The sequence below is a fragment of the Peromyscus leucopus genome, chromosome 2, assembly GCF_004664715.2.
Source record: "Peromyscus leucopus breed LL Stock chromosome 2, UCI_PerLeu_2.1, whole genome shotgun sequence".
Classification (NCBI taxonomy): domain Eukaryota; kingdom Metazoa; phylum Chordata; class Mammalia; order Rodentia; family Cricetidae; genus Peromyscus; species Peromyscus leucopus.
This window is the reverse complement of record NC_051064.1, coordinates 132887134-132906350: the sequence shown is the minus strand read 5'-3', so window position 1 is coordinate 132906350 and position 19217 is coordinate 132887134. Positions and strand designations below refer to the sequence as shown.

The following is a 19217-nucleotide window of genomic DNA, read 5'->3' as shown; positions in this document are numbered from 1 at the left end:
GTGTACATATAGACATATATGCATATACACATGAAACATGCATAATCTGGAGATAGGTGAAATCCACAGGGTTTAGATTAGCCTCACAGTCTATTAATTAAGGCCTTGTGAACTGTGTGTTCACTTACAGCTATTTTAGATATTCTCAAGGTTATTGCTGTTGTACTGAGTATAAAGGGTATTTTGTTCATACAAATAAGGTTATGATGAGGCCTCACAGCTTGTATGTTCCCTGACTTCTTCGACTTGTTCTTACTTTATTTCTTTTTAGATTTATTTGCTTCTTTATTTGTTTGGTTATTTTAGTTTTTCAAGACAGGGTTTCTCTGTGTAACAGCCCTGGCTGTCCTGGAACTCTCTGTGTAGACCAGGAATCCTCCTGCTTCTGCCTCCCAAGTGCAGGTGAATCTCTGTGAGTTGGAGGCCAGCCTGGTCTACAAAGTGAGTTCCAGGACAGCTAGAGCTACACAGAGAAACCCTGTCTCGAAAACAAAAGAAAAGTTGTGCACCACCTTACCCCCTTCAACGTTGTTTTTTGTTTGTTTGTTTGTTTGTTTTTTGTTTTTTTGTGTGACAGTGTCCCATGTGTCCCAAGCTGTCCTCTGACTTTTTATAGCCAAGGTCAACCTTGAATTTCCATCCTCTGACCTTCCCTACTGAGTGCTACCTAGAGGCCTGAGCCAGGAAATCCACCTTTACTTACATTTATTTGTTTGTTTGTTTCTTTCCTGGCACAGGGTGGTATCCATACCATAGTGCATATGTGGAGGCCAGAGGACAATGTGCAGTTTTTCCGTCTATCAAGCAGGTCCCAAAATCAAACTCAGATCTTTGGGCTTGGCAGCAAGCCCCTTTCCCTGCTGAGCCCTCTCACTGGCCCTTTTACTTATTGTTTGGGCCCTGGAAATGAAAGTAAGGACTTTGCATATACCAAGGAAATGCTCTGTCACAGAGCTAACTCCCACCCTCGTGTAAATCAGTGTGTGCTTGGAATGTAACACACGCAGATAATACAGAAAGCTGAGGTGATTGTTTTCATAGTAGTTAAGAAAGGCCTTTGAGGACACTGACCTTTGAGCAGAATCTGAATTTTAGAAGTTAGGCATGTAATGAGCTGGGAGAAAGAAACTTTCAGGCAGAGAGATCAAAGATCTTGGAGTGACAATGTCTGGCGATTACAAAGAATTATAGGAGGCTGGGCGGTGGTGGCACACGCCTTTAATCTCACACTTGGAAGGCACAGGCAGGCAGATCTCTGTGAGTTTGAGTCCAGCCTGGTCTACAAAGTCTACAAATTGAGTTCCAGGACGTTCAGGGCTGTCACACACACACACACACACACACACACACACACACAATTATGGGAAAACCCAGTGTAACTGTTGCAACTGCATTGGTAAGGCTGAGGGTGCAGATGGGTAGGGCCTGTGTTGTTGTTTGTTGAGATAGGGTCTCTACATAGCCTTGGCTGTCCTGAAACTCACTATAGAGATCAGGCTTTCCCTCCTGAGTTCTGGGAAAGGTATGTGCCACTACACCCAGCCATTTATTGGGTTGTTGTTGTTGTTTGTTTGTTTGTTTTGTTTTTGAGACAAGGTTTCATCTATAAATCAGGTTGGCCTTCAATTCCAGACAGTGATTTCACCCCAGCCTCCCAAATGCTGGATGACAGGTATGAGCTGTCATACCTGGCCTATTAGATTATTTGGAGAAGGAGTCTCATCATGTTGCCCAGGCTGATCTCAAATTGTCTTGCTTCAGCCTTCAGAATAGCTGGGGCTAGAGCTGTCCATCACCACACCCAGATTTTACCATCCTGTTTTCTAAACATGGGTCAGAATTTATAACTAGATGCAAAATTTAGAGTTTTTGTTGTTCTTTTGTGGGGTTTTTGTTTGTTTTAAGATGGGGTTTTACTATCTAGCTTTGGCTATCCTGGAACTTGCTATGTTGACCCGGCTGGCCTTGAACTCACAGAGATCTGCCTGCCTCTGCCTTTCAAGTGCTGAGATTAAAGGCATGCACCATTATGCCTGGATTTTTTTTTTTTTTTAAGATTATTTATTTCACCTATTTCTGTATTTTTGCTTTTTGTCTCTGCAATGGTAGGGACAGGAGCAGCATGCTGCTGCTACCCTACCACTGTGTCATCCCTGTTTGATTGTTTACGTAGGAAGATCTTTGGTTGTTACAAAACCAAAATTAAATACATATGATAAATATGTCTTAAAAAACTTGCTAGCGAGGGCTGGAGAGATGGCTCAGAGATTAAGAGCACTGGCTGCTGCTTTTCCAGAGGTCCTGAGTTCAATTCCCAGCAACTACTTGATGGCTCACAACCATCAATAATGAGATCTGGTGCCCTCTTCTGGCCTGCAGGCAGAACACTGTATACATAATAAATAAATAAATCTTTAAAAAAAAAAAACCACCAAAAAACTTGCTAGCCAAGCAGTGGTGATCCATGCCTTTAATGTCAGCACTCAAGAGGCAGAGGCAAGCAGATCTCTATGAGTTTGAGGCCAGTCTTGTCTATAGAAGGAGTTCTAGGACAGCCAGAGCTGTTACACAGAGAAACCCTATCTCAAAAAACCAAAATGGGACAGACAGACAAACAAACGAACTGCCAGGCATGGTGCTAAGTGCCTATCACCCCAGAACTAAGGTTGTAGAAGTAGGAGTTCAGGGCTATCCTTGGCTTGTTTGAGGCCAGCCTGGGCAATGAGATCCTTTCTGAAAACTACTACCACCACCACAATTACTGAAATGTGTTCAAGAGAGTTCCATAATTTCTTTGTTCTTTTCCTTGTTGGGGGTGAGGGAAGGTGTGATCAAATCAGAGGCTCAGGCTGGCCTAGAACTCACTCTGTAGCTTAGGCTAGCCTTGATTACTGATCACATTGCCTCCATCTCCCATGTTGGGATTACAAGCATGCAGCCCCACTCTGGGTTTCTGGGTTCTTTGAGATCTATGACGATCATATCAGGGGCTGTTTAGACTCCACAGGAGGCCTGTGCTTTGTTTCAAACAGATGCTGCTGTTCTAAACAATGTGGCACATACATTTGGCCTAATGGACACAGTCAAGAGAGTTTTGGACAACAGACGGAAGCAAGTGGAGCAGGGAGAGGGCCAGTTTCTCTACACCCTGGCAGGTACGTGGGCATGTGCTTGTCTTGCGTGCTGTTGGAGGGTTGATGTGTCACTAGGTATTCTATTAATTTCGGGAAGTTGGTGGCAGGAGACACCATCAGCTTTCCTTTTATTACGTTGTTGATAGGGCTCTTTTAGCTAACTATAGATTTTGTACATTTTCCATTGTTTGTCATAGTCATAAACTATGACTAGGGAGATGGCTGGCTGAGTTGGTAAAATGTTGCCCCTGTACGCATGAAGACTTTATATTTGAATCCCCAATACAAACATGAAAAATTCAGGTTCAGGTCATGCATCTGCAGTCCCAGTATTGGGGAAAAGAAGACAGGTGGATGCCTGGAACTCATTGGCTGGCCAGCCTAGCCAAATTGAGGAGTTCTAGGTTCAGTGAGAGACCCTGTCTCAAACAATAAGGTAGAGAATCACCAAGGAAAACATCTAGTACCTACACACATCGGTACACCCCTACACAAACACATCCCTACACCACCAACAATAAATCCGTAAACAAAGCAGTCAGAAGCTATGAGCACCTAGGTCTTTTAACGCAGATACTTTGTTCATTTCGAAACAAGGGTTTAGAACTACAATATGGGGCTGGGGTGGTGGTGGTGGTGGTGGTGGTGGGGTGGGGTGGTGGCGGCGCACGCCTTTAATCCCAGCACTCGGGAGGCAGAGCCAGGTGGATTTCTGTGGATTTCTGTGAGTTCGACGCCAGCCTGGTCTACAGAGCGAGATCCAGGAAAGGCACAAAGCTACACAGAGAAACCCTGTCTCAAAAAACAAAAAAGAAAAACTACAATATGGCATAAAACAGTCTCTATCTCTTCAGGCTCTTTAAGAACTTAAGGAAAAACAGATACAGAGACAAATAAACACAAGAAAACAGTCGGGTTGTAGGTGTGATGGGAGAAGAAAGGAACTTTCCCTTAGACCTGGAGAGAACTGAGAAGAGTTGGAGGACGGAGCTAGAGCTCCACTGTAGACCGTGTGCTTTTCATCTGCAGTGCCCTGGGTTTGACCTCCAACCACTGCACAAGAGATAGGAAGAGGGAAGGAGAGAATATGAGACTAATTTTCGGGGGAGATGAAACAGGTTCACAGTGTAAATTGAGTAGAGGTGTGGATGAGCAGCCTTTCAGTAACACCGCAGACTACCTTCCAGACAGTTGGGAATCGAAAGGAAAGACAAATCACTTTAGCATTGGTCTGGTGGTGCACACCTGTGTCTTCCCCACTGCCCTGAAGACTGAGGAGGAAGAACCTGAGTTCAAAGTCTGCCTGGTCTAGATAGCAATGTCAAGGTCTATCTGGACAATTTAGTGAAACTCTGTCTTTAATGAAAATAAAATGTAAAGAGGAAGCTATGGAGTAACTCACTATACAGAACCCTTGGGTTCAACTGCCAGTACTGTCAAACATAAAAAGAGGAGACCAGTGGGCATGGTGATACATGCCTTGAATCTCAGCTCTGGGGAGGCACAGGCATGCCAGGACAGCCAGGGCTACATAGAGAGACTTTGTCTCAAAAAAAAAAAAAAAAATACAAAATAAGAAATTTTTAAAGAATTATTTAAAAAAGAAAGAAAGGAGAATAAGTAAGCTGAGTATTACACCCATAATGCCAGCAGTTGAGGGGTTGAAGCAGGGGGACTTGAGATCATCAGCCTGAGTCACATGGCAGAGGCCTGTCTTTCAAGAAAAAGAGTCAGTGAGATGGCTCAGAGGGTGGAGGTTCTGCCACCAAGCTTGATGACCTGATGCCACATGGTGGGAGGAAACAGATTCCTGCAGACTGTTTTCTGACCGCCAATGCACGTGGCGGCACAGATATATACCCCAGTTCCCTGCAAAGTAAATGCCAACAACTTCTAGGAAAAGATCAGGTGTAGTGATGCATGGCTGTCATCCTAGCAGTAGGGAGGTGGAGCCAGGAGAAACAGAAGTTCAAGACCATCCTTGGCTCCCTGTTGAGTTTGAGGGGCCTTTTAAGGCAAAAATAGGGAAGGAGATAATAGTTGAGGTTTTTAAAGTGTTCCCTGCTCCCCACCCCCATGCTGGGGATCAGACCAAGGACTTCCTTCATGCTAGGCAAAAACTCTGTCCAGAGCTATGTTCCCAGCATGCTTGAGGGTTGGTTTTATCCAGTTTCCATTTTTTTGTTTTTTTCGAGACAGGGTTTTTTTGTTTTTTTTTTTTTTTTTGTTTTTCGAGACAGGGTTTCTCTGTGTAGCTTTGTGCCTTTCCTGGAACTCGCTTTGTAGCCCAGGCTGGCCTTGAACTCACAGAGAGCTGCCTGCCTCTGCTGGGATCAAAGGTATGTGCCTCCACTCCCCCAGCTGGTTTATTTTATTTTTTTATTTTTTTTTTTATTTTTTAAAGATTTATATATTTTTTATGTATACAGTGTTCTGCCTGCATGTGACCCACCCACGTGCCCCCCACCCCCCCGTTTTAAATGTTCTTCTTTTTTGGGGGGGGGTTCGAGACAAGGGTTTCTCTGTGTAGCTTTGGTGCCTGTCCTAGAACTCACTCTGTAGCCCAGGCTGGCCTCGAACTCACAGAAATCCGCCTGCCTCTGCCTCCCAAGTACTGGGATTAAAGTCTTGTGTCACCACCACCACCACCCAGCTTTAAATGTTCTTAAATGATAGATTTAATTGATAAAGTCAGGGAACCAGCCATGATAGATTTAATTGGTAAAGTCAGGGAGCCAGCCAGTGTAGCTTATTTTTTGGTATTGGTAAGTTGCAGGCCAATGAGAGACTGTGTCTTGAAGGAGAGAGACACTTGTTTGTCCTCTTGTCTGCATGTGCATCCACATATGCATGCTCATACATGTCCACTTATACACAGAAACAAACCACAAAAGGTAAAAGAAAAATGTTCAACTATGCCTCATAACTATGTACAGTTGAAAATAGATACAGGTGTGGCTAAAAAGACAGCTCAGCCTTTAGCAGTATACTTCCTCCTCTTCCAGAGAATCTTAGTTCTGTTAGTGGTTCACAGCCATCTATAACTCCAGCTCTGGAGTATCCAATGCCCTCCCTGGCCTGGCAGGCACCTGCACTCATCGTGTACACTCACATGTACACACAGGCACACACATACAAATAGTTTAAAATTTGGGCTGGAGAGATGGCTCAGGGGTTAAGAGCATTGACTGCTCTTCCAGAGAACCAGGGTTCAATTCCCAGCACCCACATAGTAGCTCACAATGACCTGTAACTCTAGTTCCAGGGGATCATACACCCTTACACCAATGTACATAAAATAAAATTAAATAAATTATCCTTTAAAAAAATTTAATCACGGTGGTGGCACACGCCTTTAATCCCAGCACTCGGGAGGCAGAGCCAGGCGATCTCTGTGAGTTCGAGGCCAGCCTGGGCTACCAAGTGAGTTCCAGGAAAAGGCGCAAAGCTACGCAGAGAAACCCTGTCTCGAAAAAAAAAAAAAAAAAAAAAAAAAAAAAAATTAATTAAAAAATATATATGTGTATGCTGGGAGATGTAGCTCAATGCTAAAGCGTGTCCTTAGTATGCTTGTGACCCTGGGTGTAAATCACATACTTGTGAAAAGGAAAAAGACCATATGAGATTTCTTTGATTTGTATTTTGCCAAGAGGTGAAAAGTTTGTAGAGGAGCATGTTGGGTGAGTCAAGTCAGATCAGTTTTAAGACTCTGAACTGTTGCCCTGCCCATAATCATGCCATTCATTGCAATTACTGAAGGGTTAAAAAAAATCATCTCCACAAGTCATTCGGGAAACAGTGGTGTGACTTCCCTGAGGCTACACAGTGTAAAAGCATGGCAGGACCCTGTGCCTCCTGACCCCCTGGCTCATGTTCCCAAGATGATTTCTTTCCACAAACTCTAGCTGTTTGTATGTTTTGTTTTGTTTTTCCCCCATAGACTTGGAACGGCAGTTGGAAGAGCAAAAAAAGCAAGCCCAAGATCCTAGACTGAAATCCCAGACAGTTCAAAATGTGGTACTAATGCCTGTGAGCACCCCAAAGCCTCCGAAAAGACCCCGGCTCCAGCGGCCGGCCTCCACCACTGTCCTGAGTCCTTCTCCTGTCCAGCAGCCTCAGTTCACTGTCATCTCGCCCATCACCATCACCCCCGTGGGGCAGTCCTTCTCCATGGGCAATATTCCGGTGGCTACCCTCAGCCAGGGCTCCAGTCCTGTGACTGTCCACACGCTGCCTTCTGGCCCTCAGCTCTTCCGCTATGCCACAGTGGTTTCCTCTGCCAAGAGCAGCTCACCAGACACAGTGACCATCCACCCTTCATCAAGCTTGGCACTGTTAAGCTCCACCACTATGCAGGATGGGAGTACCCTGGGCAATATGGCCACCATGGTGAGCCCCGTGGAGTTGGTGGCCATGGAGTCTGGCCTGACTTCAGCAATCCAGGCTGTTGAAAGCACCTCGGAGGACGGGCAGACCATCATCGAGATTGACCCGGCCCCAGACCCTGAGGCTGAAGACACTGAGGGCAAAGCGGTCATCTTGGAGACAGAGCTGAGGACTGAGGAGAAAGTGGTGGCTGAGATGGAAGAACACCAGCATCAAGTCCACAATGTGGAGATTGTGGTCTTGGAGGACTAACTGGGGATGGGGGCCGAGAGCTATGTTTTGGTTTGGGATTTTAATTATGTTTATTTTTATCATTGTCCCACTCATTTCCACATAGAACCTTTTTTTTAAAAAAACAAACAAACTACAAAATCTTGTTGTAACTGAAAATGTTGGGTTCCTCCTATCCCTTCACTGACAAATGGACAGAACAAGCTACCTTTCCAGAAGTTAGGAACAGGTCATCCGGTGTCCTACTCATCTTCCCCCAAGGAAGGTATTGCTTTTAGGGGAGGTGTCAAAGTACCAGGAACCCTTTTCAGAATAGTCTGTTTGTATACACATGCATGGTTTCACTCTTGTAAAGATGCATTGACCAAACTCTGGAACACAGACCTGACACCAGAAGACGACCAGCTCTCGCATGGATACAGAAATGCACTTGCCTCTGTATCCTGGATATGGCCTCAGAGGCCAATGCAAAACTCTGAAACAAAAGGAAGTTGAACTCTGCTTAGAGCAGAGAGCAGCATGTCATCAGCAGCTTAAAACGGGAAGTCCTTTGACAAGGAGGGGGCAAGGAATGATCTTCCAGGGGTGCATCTGATGCCCCTCAAGCCCTTTGAGGGTTGGGTACCATTTTGAGAAGAGGCCAGTGATATGCAGAAGGCCACACAGCAATCAAGGGATTGTCACAGCTGTGCTTTTGGGATAGCTCACCTTGCCTCCAGCCTTGTCAAAGCGCTCGCCCTCCTCACTGAGGATTATTAGTCCATTCCTTTGCAGACTGTGATATGGTGTAAATTGCTCTAGTTCTTGGACTGTGGCTTTCATGGGGTGGGGCTTCAAGGCCATCCATCATATTGGTTTCTTGACTCCAGGAATAGCAGAGTTCCTCATGCCGACCAGCTGCTATTTCTGGGAGCCCTGCCTACAAGTGTGTGTGTGTGGTGTGGTGGTGTGTATGTGTGTGTGTGTACATATTTGGCTTTGGAACCAAAAGCAGTCACTCACTTGGTGCTTCCCCTTCTCTTCATCCTGCAGTCTCCAGATCCCATGCTCTGCAGCTTTTTGGCTGATTTGGAGAACAGGGACAGGTGCCTGCCTGCGTCATTCCCTGTGAGAGTCACTTCTGTTTATGCCGCAGATGCTTCTGGGAGATACCGAGCTCATAAAAAGGCTTAGGCTTGGCAGGGAAGACTGGAAACACCCCTAGCCTTTCCTGAGGCATGGACTAGATGTCTCCTGAGTGAGCAGGACTCCTGGGAAAGAAACTTTGTCTGTGACAACCGTCTGGGGTGAGGGCTTCTCCCCAAGTGCTGCTTGTCCATTTAGACCCGGGTCACTTTCCACGTGTGATCCTTTCTCTAGACCCTTTTCAGTGTTGGGGAAGAGTGGACAGTTTGTTTTCTTTAATTATATTGCTTACTGTCCTAGAGAAAATATAGACACTCTACAGATGACTTAAAGAATAGCCAGAAAAGCACACAGCTTAGGAGTTGGGACATTTATTATTTATTATTAAAAGTAAAATTTTGACCTTAGTTTCTTAAAAACAAATTAGAGAAGGATGCCTACCTAAACCCGTCTTCCTACCTGCAGGTTTCAGAAACTATAATCAACTGAAAACGTCCTTCCATCTCTTAGATGGCCATATATAGCCAGAGAAGCCCTCAGCTTTAAAGCTGGACTTTTCAGAACACTGAGTTGGGCTGGGGACAGAGCTCATCTGGTAAAGAGCTCACCTAGCATGCATGAAACCCTAGCTTCAGTCTCCACCGTGAAGTCAACAGCCCAGGGGTGGGGCGGGGGAGCCTTTGATCCTTGGAAAGTAGAGACAGGAGACTCAGAAATTCAAGGTCATTCTCAGCTCTCTAGCAAGTTCAAGACTAACCTGAGATACATAAAATGCTGTCTCAAAACAAAAATCTGTTTTGAGCAAGCTTTTGGTCCTTTATACATTTTTAGTGAAGGAACTGGAATTTATTTCCCTGCTTCCTTAGGTTTTCTGTTAATACATAAGAATTTTTATTACACTTATTTATGTGTGGTGTGTGTGTGCACACGTGTGCGTGTGTGCACGTGTGCGTGTGTGCACGTGTGTGCGCGTGTGAGTGTGTGTATGTGTGTGTGTATGTGCGTGTGAGTGTGGTGGAGAGCTTGCTGTGGTGTCTATGTGGAGGTCAGAGAACAACCTGCAGGAATCTCCTTCCATCATGTGTGTCCTGGGGATTGAACTCAGGTTGCCAGGCTTCGTGGCAAGCACCCTCGTCCTCTGAGCCATCTTGCCAGCCCTAAAAGTTCCAGGCTAAGTCTGAAACTATTACTTGAACCTAGAAAGCCACATCTCATTCTTGTTGTGCTCTTTAGGTCATTTTTCTTTCCCAGAGATGAGAGGACCAATTCAGGACAAGGGAGGAGCCCTAGAGAACAGAGACAGTCCTGCTCAGGTCCTTCCTTTTGCTCATTACAGCTGTTGGAGAATAAAGGTCTTGTGAGCACCATGCTTCCAAAGTCAGATGTCCTCTTGAGACAGAGCCTGTTTACTTTAATCATTCTGGCAGGTGGATTACATGAGTTTTGCTATTTTACTGGTCTTCCAAATGCTGTCATTGCTAGCTGCTGTGGTACTCGTGAGGAAGAGATCTCTCAGCCCTGGTCTAGATTATTTCAGATGGGGTGAGACCCATGCAAGTTACTGATGTGTGAATAGGCAGTTGCAATGAAATTACTCCTCAGGCTGACTTGATGGTAGCTATCTTTTCTCTAGCCATTCATTAAATAAACATTTGTAAGTACCATGTATGTATAAGTACTGCACGCTAACCGATTGCGCCACCGGAGCCTCAGGAAGTACCATGAAGATGCAGCTTTTATGCTAGACATTGACTTTGCAGACAATCCCTGTTCTCAAGGGGTTCATACCCAGACCTCATCTGCAGTTAACTTCAGTGTCTTTGATTTCTTTTGTAATCCTATTTTATCTTCAGCATTGAGAAACCTTCTGAGACCTCAGTTCCTAGGTTTCGGCAGGCTGGCAAAGTCACAGAGGTGAAGCCACTCCTAGAGAGCTACTACATCAAATCATCATGTTGGGGTGAGTGTAGCCTTGGGCTGTTGGCCTGGAGTTAAGGACAAAAGATCAAGCGCCTGACTCAGCTTGGAGTGTGAATGGGGATCAGCAAATCTGAGACAGTCTCTTGGAGAAGATGTGTACACAAGCTTATTTTCAAATACTTGGACTGTGGGCTGCGTATACAAGAGTAGAATTCTCTAGCCCCGCTTGCTACTTCTGCTCGGAGACCCAGGTCCTCCTCAGTCAGTGACACAGTGTCTACTGGAATCACCCACTGGAGAAAGGGGCACACCTGAGCTGGTAACCATCAGATGGGACCTGGAGCTTGATCTGGGGCGTGGCTGGGGTTTCCCTGGTAGAGGTGAATCTCTGAACTTTACTGCCAGTGTTTTTGTTTTTTGTTTTTCGAGACAGGGTTTCTCTGTGTAGCTTTGCACCTCTCCTGGAACTCACTTGGTAGTCCAGACTGGCCTTGGACTCACAGAAAGCTTGGCTCTGCCTCCCAAGTGCCAGGATTAAAGACGTGTGCCACCACCACTGCCTGGCCCTGCTAAGTGTTTTTCAAAAAGGCCTTACTGTGCACTTGTCTAGTCCCTGATCCTGCTTGGCTGCTTGGCTCCTGCCCTGACGTCCTGTTCTTGCCACCTCCTCCTCCCTCCCTCTCTCTCTCTCTCTCTCTCTCTGTGTGTCTGTCTCTGTCTCTTTTTTTCTAGACAGGTTCTCTGTGTAGCCCTGCTTGACCTAGAATTAGCTCTGTAGACCAGCTTGGCCTTGAACTCAGAGATCCATCTGTCTCGCCTCCCAAGTGCTGGGATTAAAGCATGTGCTCACCACACCTGTTACTCCTCAATTTCTAGGCTTCCAGGGGGTGGTGTGGCATGCTTACCTATAATCCCAGCACTAGGGGGCAGATGCAGGAGGATAGCCTCAAGACATTGCCTCACAAAACAAAAATTTAGGCTCCCACACCCCAAAACAAAAAACTACTCTGCTTTTTTGTGCCTCCCCCATGGACAATAGCCATTCAAGATTCAAAGCCACTTCAGTGTGTACTTCCCTCCACACCCTGCCGAGGTAGTAGGGGGAACCAGTATTAATGAAAATACCTTGGAAATTAATATTCAGGTGATTCTTTTAATGTTGCTGTTTTATCCCAGGTCACAAAAGACACTGAAGGTAAGTGTGTATGGAGAGTACTGGTTTTATTTACTAAAAATTTACAGTGTGTGTGTGTGTGATGCCAGGGTACACAGTGTCTTGGTCAAATGATAACTTTCAGGAGTCAGTGTGCTCCCTCCACGATGTGGGTTCCAGGCATCAAATTCAGTTCACCAGGCTTGGCAGGCAGACACTTTTATTTACTTACTTACTTATTTATTTATTTATTTATATTTTTTTATTTTCTGTTTTTCCTTTCCAGAGCTGAGGACCGAACCCAGGGCCTTGTGCTTGCTAGGCAAGCACTCTACCACTGAGCTAAATACCCAACCCTAGGCAGACACTTTTAATCACTGAACTGTTGCTGGCCCAAGACGTTTATTTTAGTTTTTTAAATTTTTATTTTATGTCTATAATTTTTTTCTTGTGCCAGGCGTTGGTGCCGCACGCCTTTAATCCCAGCACTTGGGAGGCAGAGGCAGGTGGATCTCTGCGAGTTCGAGGCCAGCCTGGGCTACAGAGTGAGTTTCAGGAAAGGCGCAAAGCTACACAGAGAAACCCTGTCTCAAAAAAAAAAATTTTTTTTCCTTGCAAATATGTATGTGCACTATATGCATGCCTGATGTCTGAGGAGGTCAGAAGAGGGTTTCAGATCCCCTGGAACTAGAGTTAGTGATGTTAGTCACTATGTGGGTGATGGAAATCCAACCCAGGTTCTCTGGAAGAGCAAATGTTCTTAACCACTGAACCATCTCTTCAGGTGATATTTAAGTAGCAAAAGTCCATCGTGAAATACTGAGTCCCCGAGTCAGAACTGATCCAGAATGGAGGACTATCTAGGGGGTAGAAAAGGCACACCCCCCCTAAAAAAAAGGTTGAATTCTGAAAAAAGAATGAAGTGGTTTGTTTTGGTCACTATTTACTGAGGATCAAGTCAGTGAGAGGAAGTCAGACTCAGGCTACCCCCTGCACTTCCAGAAGGTTTCCTAGTACAGGTGATGATCACTGGGAGGCGAGACAGATCCCGTCCACCTAGAATCATTCTTCCCTGGGAAATCCTGCTGCAGAGACAGGAGGATGCTTCAACAGCCCTTGCCTGGCAAGCACTGGAATTCTAATGCAGTCTGTAATGTGCTAACGAACAACCAAGGTAGGCCAGGTGGGGTGGGTCCTACCTGAAACCCAGCTCTCCAAACAGAAGCCGGAAGAGCTTGAATTAAGATCTACAGGATCTTGGGTTCTACAGGAAAATCCTGTTTTAAACAAGCAAGCACCAAGAACCAAGTTTGCCAGTAACTCCAGGGGATTCTTTCTACCACATCTTCTGCAACATCTGTTCTCCATTCTGAGTCCTTGCCACATGTCCTTCTCAGTCCTGAAGCACTTCCCCAGCTTGAGTTAACACAATTGGAAGATTTATTTTCAAATCGCCCAATCCACACTTCTATACCATCCTTCCTCTTCAGCTCTTGCTTTTAGGAGCCATAGTTTGATTCCCAGGTTCTGCCGAGTTAGTAGCTGTATGTCTATGTTTGTTCATTAGTATATTTTTAAGATTCATTTATTTATATATTTTATGTATATAGGATAGGTGTTTTATCTGCATGTACATCTGCACATCAGAAGAAGGCATCACATCCCATTGGACTAGTTATAGATGGTTGTGAGCTGCTGGGGGGGGGATGGGGACGGGGACATGGGGACTGGGAATTGAACTCAGAACCTGTGCAAGAGCATCCAGTGCTTTTATCAGCCCCTTGTGTGTGTGTGTGTGTGTGTGTGTTTTTTTGTGTGTGTTGTGTATCTGTATTTATATACATATATATAATATGAATTGAAATCAGGTCATTATGGTTGTGAAGAGACACCTTACTGGCTACAGACCTCTTGTCTTTTTTTTTTTTTTTTTTTTTTTTTTTTTTAAGCAGTTTCTCTGTCTAGCCCTGGCTGTCCTGGAACTCGATCTGTAGCCCAGGCTGGCCTCGAACTCACAGAGATCTGCCTGCCTCTGTCTCCTGAGTGCTGGGATTAACTGCTTGTACCACCACTGCCCCACTTCCAGACCTCTTTAGAGAGAGAATCTCATTAAGTTGCCCAGGCTGACCTTGGAGTTCCTAAGAAGCAGTAGTGAGCAGCCCGTGCCAGGCCTGGTTTTGAAATACCTCTTGTCATGTACTGTGTATACACAGTAAGTTTCCCAGAACAAACAGATTCTGAAAGCATATCTGGGCCGGGGGAGATGACTCCCAGGGTAAGAGTATTTACTGTGCAGCCTTGAGGACTTCAGTTTGAATTCCAGCATCCACACCAAAAGCTTGAGGAGGCCTCATGCACACATATATCCCCACTGTTGTGTGGGCAGAAACAGGAGTGTTGGTAGGGCTTGCAGGCTGTGAGTGTAGCTCCAGGCTCAGTGAAATACCCTGCCTCAAAGAAATAAGGTGAAGAGTAACACAGCAGTACCCCTGACCTCTTCCTCGGGTATGCATTTCCGCATACTCATGTATACCTGCATGTCCAAGTATAGAACACACACACACACACACACACACACACACACACACACACTAAAGCCTATCCTTTACATCCGCTTCATTTTCTACCCAGGATCATGACCTGTGTAGACACACCTCGATTTCTGGATAAATAACTTCTGCTGGGTAGAATTCCTACTTCGCAATTACCTGAAATTTCTCTTATTTCTTGTAAGCTGCTCAGCTGTAACTGAACTCTGCCTTGTAAAATTGCCTCTGTGTTCTCACGCATCTCCAGTCTTCTGATAGCCACAGCTTAGAACATGCTTTGTATGGTCTGTCACCCGTGTGGGAACAATGATGAACAATATGTTTGGATATATAAACATATATATATCCCACACCTGGAATCCCAAATCCCAAACATTCGTTCCCAGAAATCCAAACTAAAAGGCAGGTGAGCTGCATGCCTGTAAGCCCAGCACTCAGGAGCTCCAGGCAGGACTTGAACCTCAAAGACAGTGTTTGCTATATCCTGAGTTGGAGGTTAGCCTGGTCTATGTGAGGTCCTGCCTCAAAACAAGCAAAAACAAAACCAACCACCAGAAGTTCTGATAACAGTATTTCCTCACAGAGCCCTTGAGACATGGCTTAGTTGGGGCCTGGCTTCTTCCTAGCTGCCACCAACCGCTGCGACAAACCACCATTTCCTTATATTGGCAGGATATTGTTTTCCTTCCGCATCCCCTTAGTCAGTCTTCGCCCAGATAAGTGCCAGGCTCATCTCCATTTCTTTCAAATCCCTGTTCACATGTTAGCTTCTCAGAGAGGGCTTTCCTAAGCACCCACCCCAAGAAAAACGGCGGCTTCCTCCTGCCCTTGCTCTGTGCTTCCTGTTTTCCTTCATCCTGCTTTTTGTTGTTGTTTTGAGACATAGTCTCTCTCTATCTCTGGCTGTCCTGGGACTTGTTATATAGACCAGTCTGGCCTTCAACTCACAGAGATCTGCTTGCCCCTGCCTCCCATGTGTCCCTATTCCTGACCCAGGCTATTCTTGAGCAGCGCAGGATGGTACACACCTTTAATACCAGCTTGGAGACAGGAGTGGATGGATTCTTTTTTTTTTTTTTTTTTTTTTTTTTTTGTGTGTGTGTGTGTGTGTGTGTGTGTTACTCCAATACTTTTAAAAGAAAAGCAAATACTATTGTAAACAGTTTTTATTTATGTATATGTATATGCCATGTGTGTGCAGGTGTCCTGGGAGGCCAGAGGAGGGTGACAGATCTCTCCTGGAGTTGGAGTTACAGGTGGTTCCCAAGCTGCTTGACATCAGTTTTGGGAACACAACTTCATGGAACTTGGGTCCTCTGGGCAAGCAGGGAAACAGTTTTTAAATCCTAAAACAACTTCCCATAGACTTTAACAAAGTATCAAACACCTTTTTTTTTTTTTTTTCTGTATGGGAGAAGAAACAGACTGCACTATCAAGGATATTGGAGGATAAACAGGGGTAAGAAAGATGATATACTTCACACAAGATCAAACACGTTTAGGGTGGTATGGCCTCTGAGGAAAGATTACATTTCAGGCACAAAAAACTGAGGACATAACTCTGTGGTAGAGTGCTGTCTACCATGGGCAGGGCCTTGGGGTCCTATCCCCAACATCACTGACAGAAAACAAAACCACTGGGTGGTGGCACACGCCTTTAGTCCTAGCACTCAGGAGGCAGCAGAAGCAGGTGGATCTCTGTGAGTTCGAGGCCAGCCTGGTCTACATAGAGAGATCCTCTCTGAAAAAACAAACACACCAAAAAACCATGAGAAAGAACATTTTGCCTGCATGTATGTAAATGGACCACACGCATACACCAGATCCCCTGAAATTAGAGTTACAGGTGGTTGTGAGCCACTGTGTGGGAATCAAACCTTGGCCTTTGAAAGAGCAATAAGTGCTCTTCTTCCTTTCTTCCTTTCTTTTGATTTTGGGGACAGGATTTCTGTAGTTAGTCCTGCTGTCCTGGAACTTGCTGTTTAGACCAGGCTGGCCTTGAACTCTTGAGATCCTCCTGCCTCTGCCTCCTGAGTACTGGGATCCACCACCACCACCACCACCACCACCACCACCACCACCAACCCAGCTATTATCAATTCTTTTACTTCCCCCAACAGTTTCCCTTCCCTCCTCTCCTCCCATTTTCTACCCCCGCCCACCTCTGTCCCTCCCCCAACTCACTCTTCATCAGTTTCTCTTCAGCATAGGACAGGACTCCCATAGATATATATCAGCCTAACATGGCATGTCAGGTTGCAGTAAGGCCAGGCATCTCCCCTCATATTAGGGCTGGATTAAGCAACCCAGAAAGAGGAAAGGGGTCCCAAAAGCAGGCAAAAGAGTCAGAGTCAGAGTCGGGCTGTGGTGGCGGCCAGCCTGGTCTAAAAAAAAAAAAAAAAAAAAAGTCAGAGACAGCTACCACAAGAAAACCCACAGAAGCAACTAATCTTTCTACCCACAACTGAGTTTATTTATTTATTTATTTATTTATGTTTTTTTGAGACAGAATTCACTGTGTAGCCATGGCTGTCCTGGAACTCACTCTGTAGACCAGACTGGCTTCGAACTCAGAGATCTGCCTGCCTCTGACTCGCAAGTGATGAGATAAAAGGCGTGCACCACCACAGCCTAATTTATTTAATTTTTAATCCTGTGTGTATGCGTGCAAATGTCTATGTGTTGTTGTCTGTGGAGACCAGAATCTCTCTAGTCCCTGTAGGTTTTAGAGAGACTCTCATGCAGACAGGATTGGCCTTGAAGTCCTAATCTTCCTGCTTCTACCTCCTAAGTACTGGTATGACAAGCTTGGCCCACCATCCCTGCTTAGATTTCTGGTCTGTCTACAAGTCAGCTCACAGGACCACTGAATTTGCTGCCAGTATTTTTTGTCTAGATTCAGTGGAATGATCTTCCTAATTCCTCATCTCTTTTTCCCCCACAATGCACTGGGACCTCTTATGCTCTTAACCTTTTATTGGCTTATCAAAATTTGTAACAAGTGTCGGGCGGTGGTGGCGCATGCCTTTAATCCCAGCACTCGGGAGCAGAGGCAGGCAGATCTTTGTGCGTTCAAGGCCAGCCTGGTCTACAGAGCGAGTTCCAGGAAAGCACAAAGCTACACAGAGAAACCCTGTCTCAAAAAACCAAAAAAAAAAAAAAAAAAAAAAAAAAAAAAATGTGTAACAAAAGAGTGAGGTCCTTAGCTGGGCAGTGATGGCACACTCCTTTAGTCCCAGCATGCAGAGGTAGTCAGATATCTGTGAGTTCAAGGCCAGCCTGGTCTACAGGACAGCCAAGACTACACAAAGAAATCCTTTCTCAAAACAAACAAACAAACAAACAAACAAACAAAAAACCCAAAGAACCAAAAACAAAAACAAACGGAAACAAAAAAGAATGAAGTCCTTATGTCTTTTCTGCTTAATCCACCAGTTTCATCCGGTACCACCCTCTCTGTCATCATGTGCCAGCCGTGGCAACCTATCAGTCCTTACCAGTGCCAGCCTCTTCCTCATTTAGGGTCTCTGCACACACTCTTGCTGGCTTCCTTCCTTGTCTGCCCAATAACTCATGGTCCTTCAGGTCTGAGCTAAAGCGCCTTCCCTGGTGACAACTTCCATGTTCTTCTGAAGAGGTCATTTGCCTGTGCTTCCTCATTGCCCTTTGCACAGCTATAACTGAATCACTTTGCATAACTATTTGCATGGTCTCAATTTCCTTAACTAGCCTATGAACTCCAAGGGAAAGTGACCTGTAAGCCTTTCTCCCAGCACATTGCCTAGCCCTCGGTAGGCTCCTGTTAAAAAGCTCCAGTGGAGGGCTCACACTAGAACCTAAACCATACAGTGTTCCTCTCTCCAAGCCCTAAAATACTATCACTCACCCCAGACTTCCCTTCCGTCTTCCCAGTGATTAGACATATATCAGTTTGTTATGTTCTGTTTATTCAGGAGTCTTTGAAAGCCAATCTGGTAAACTAACCCAGGGTTAGTATTACTCTTACCCCCAAGGGAGATTTTAGCATTTAACTGGGGACTCCTGCAGAGAAGGTGATCTCACAGGAGCTAATCAAAACTTCCTGTACCATGAAGATACTGTTGGAAGCCCCGCCTCCACCTCTTAATGGGATCACTCGAAAGGAAAGGAACCTACAGTGTACCAGACATTTTCTAATGCTTGCAGTTTTTTTTAACCTTTATTTTTGTGACAAACTTGTTAGGCAGGTGGTATTAGCCTCTGCCTTAAAGGCAGGAATCCGAGACAGGTGTAATAATTTCCCAGTGTTGTACATGGGCGAGGGAGATCAGTACTTAGACTCTCTTGCTCTCAGGATATGACTCCTGATCTAATTCTTTTTACAAAACCATGCTGCCTCCAAGTGTAGGCAACTGCTGATACAATTTATACACAAACCTGGGCTGTGGGGTTAACTGGCTGATTTCCTTTACTTATTAGACTTCTCTCGTTCCCTCTGTGAGATCTCCAGCCCCAGCCTCGCCATCCCTACTGGAAGTCCTTCACCTTTGATGCCTGCTCTTGTTCACTTTGACCGTAAATGTGAGAACAGGCAGAAAATAAGTGCTTTGTACTTTGAGCAGATTTATGAATTAAAATCCAAGATTCTTTGGGAGTTTTTTGTTTGTTTTGTTTTGAGACAGGTTTCTCTGTGTAATAGCCTGGCTGTCCCTGAACTTTGCTTTGTAGACCAGGCTGGCC

General features: G+C 45.3%; 1 protein-coding gene across 4 annotated transcripts in view; it reads left to right on the top strand.

Moving 5' to 3' along the window:
- Positions 1–10544, top strand: part of Gmeb1 (glucocorticoid modulatory element binding protein 1) — a 44943-nt gene extending 34399 nt beyond the window's left edge. For all 4 annotated transcript variants that reach the window (XM_028888132.2, XM_028888135.2, XM_037203013.1 and 1 more), the window contains 2 exons: positions 3033–3155; positions 7075–10544. In XM_028888132.2, coding sequence (XP_028743965.1) covers positions 3033–3155; positions 7075–7772 — 821 coding nt within the window. In that variant the 3' untranslated portion in view covers positions 7773–10544. The remainder of the gene's footprint in view (positions 1–3032; positions 3156–7074) is intronic.
- Positions 10545–19217: the final 8673 nt, after the last annotated feature.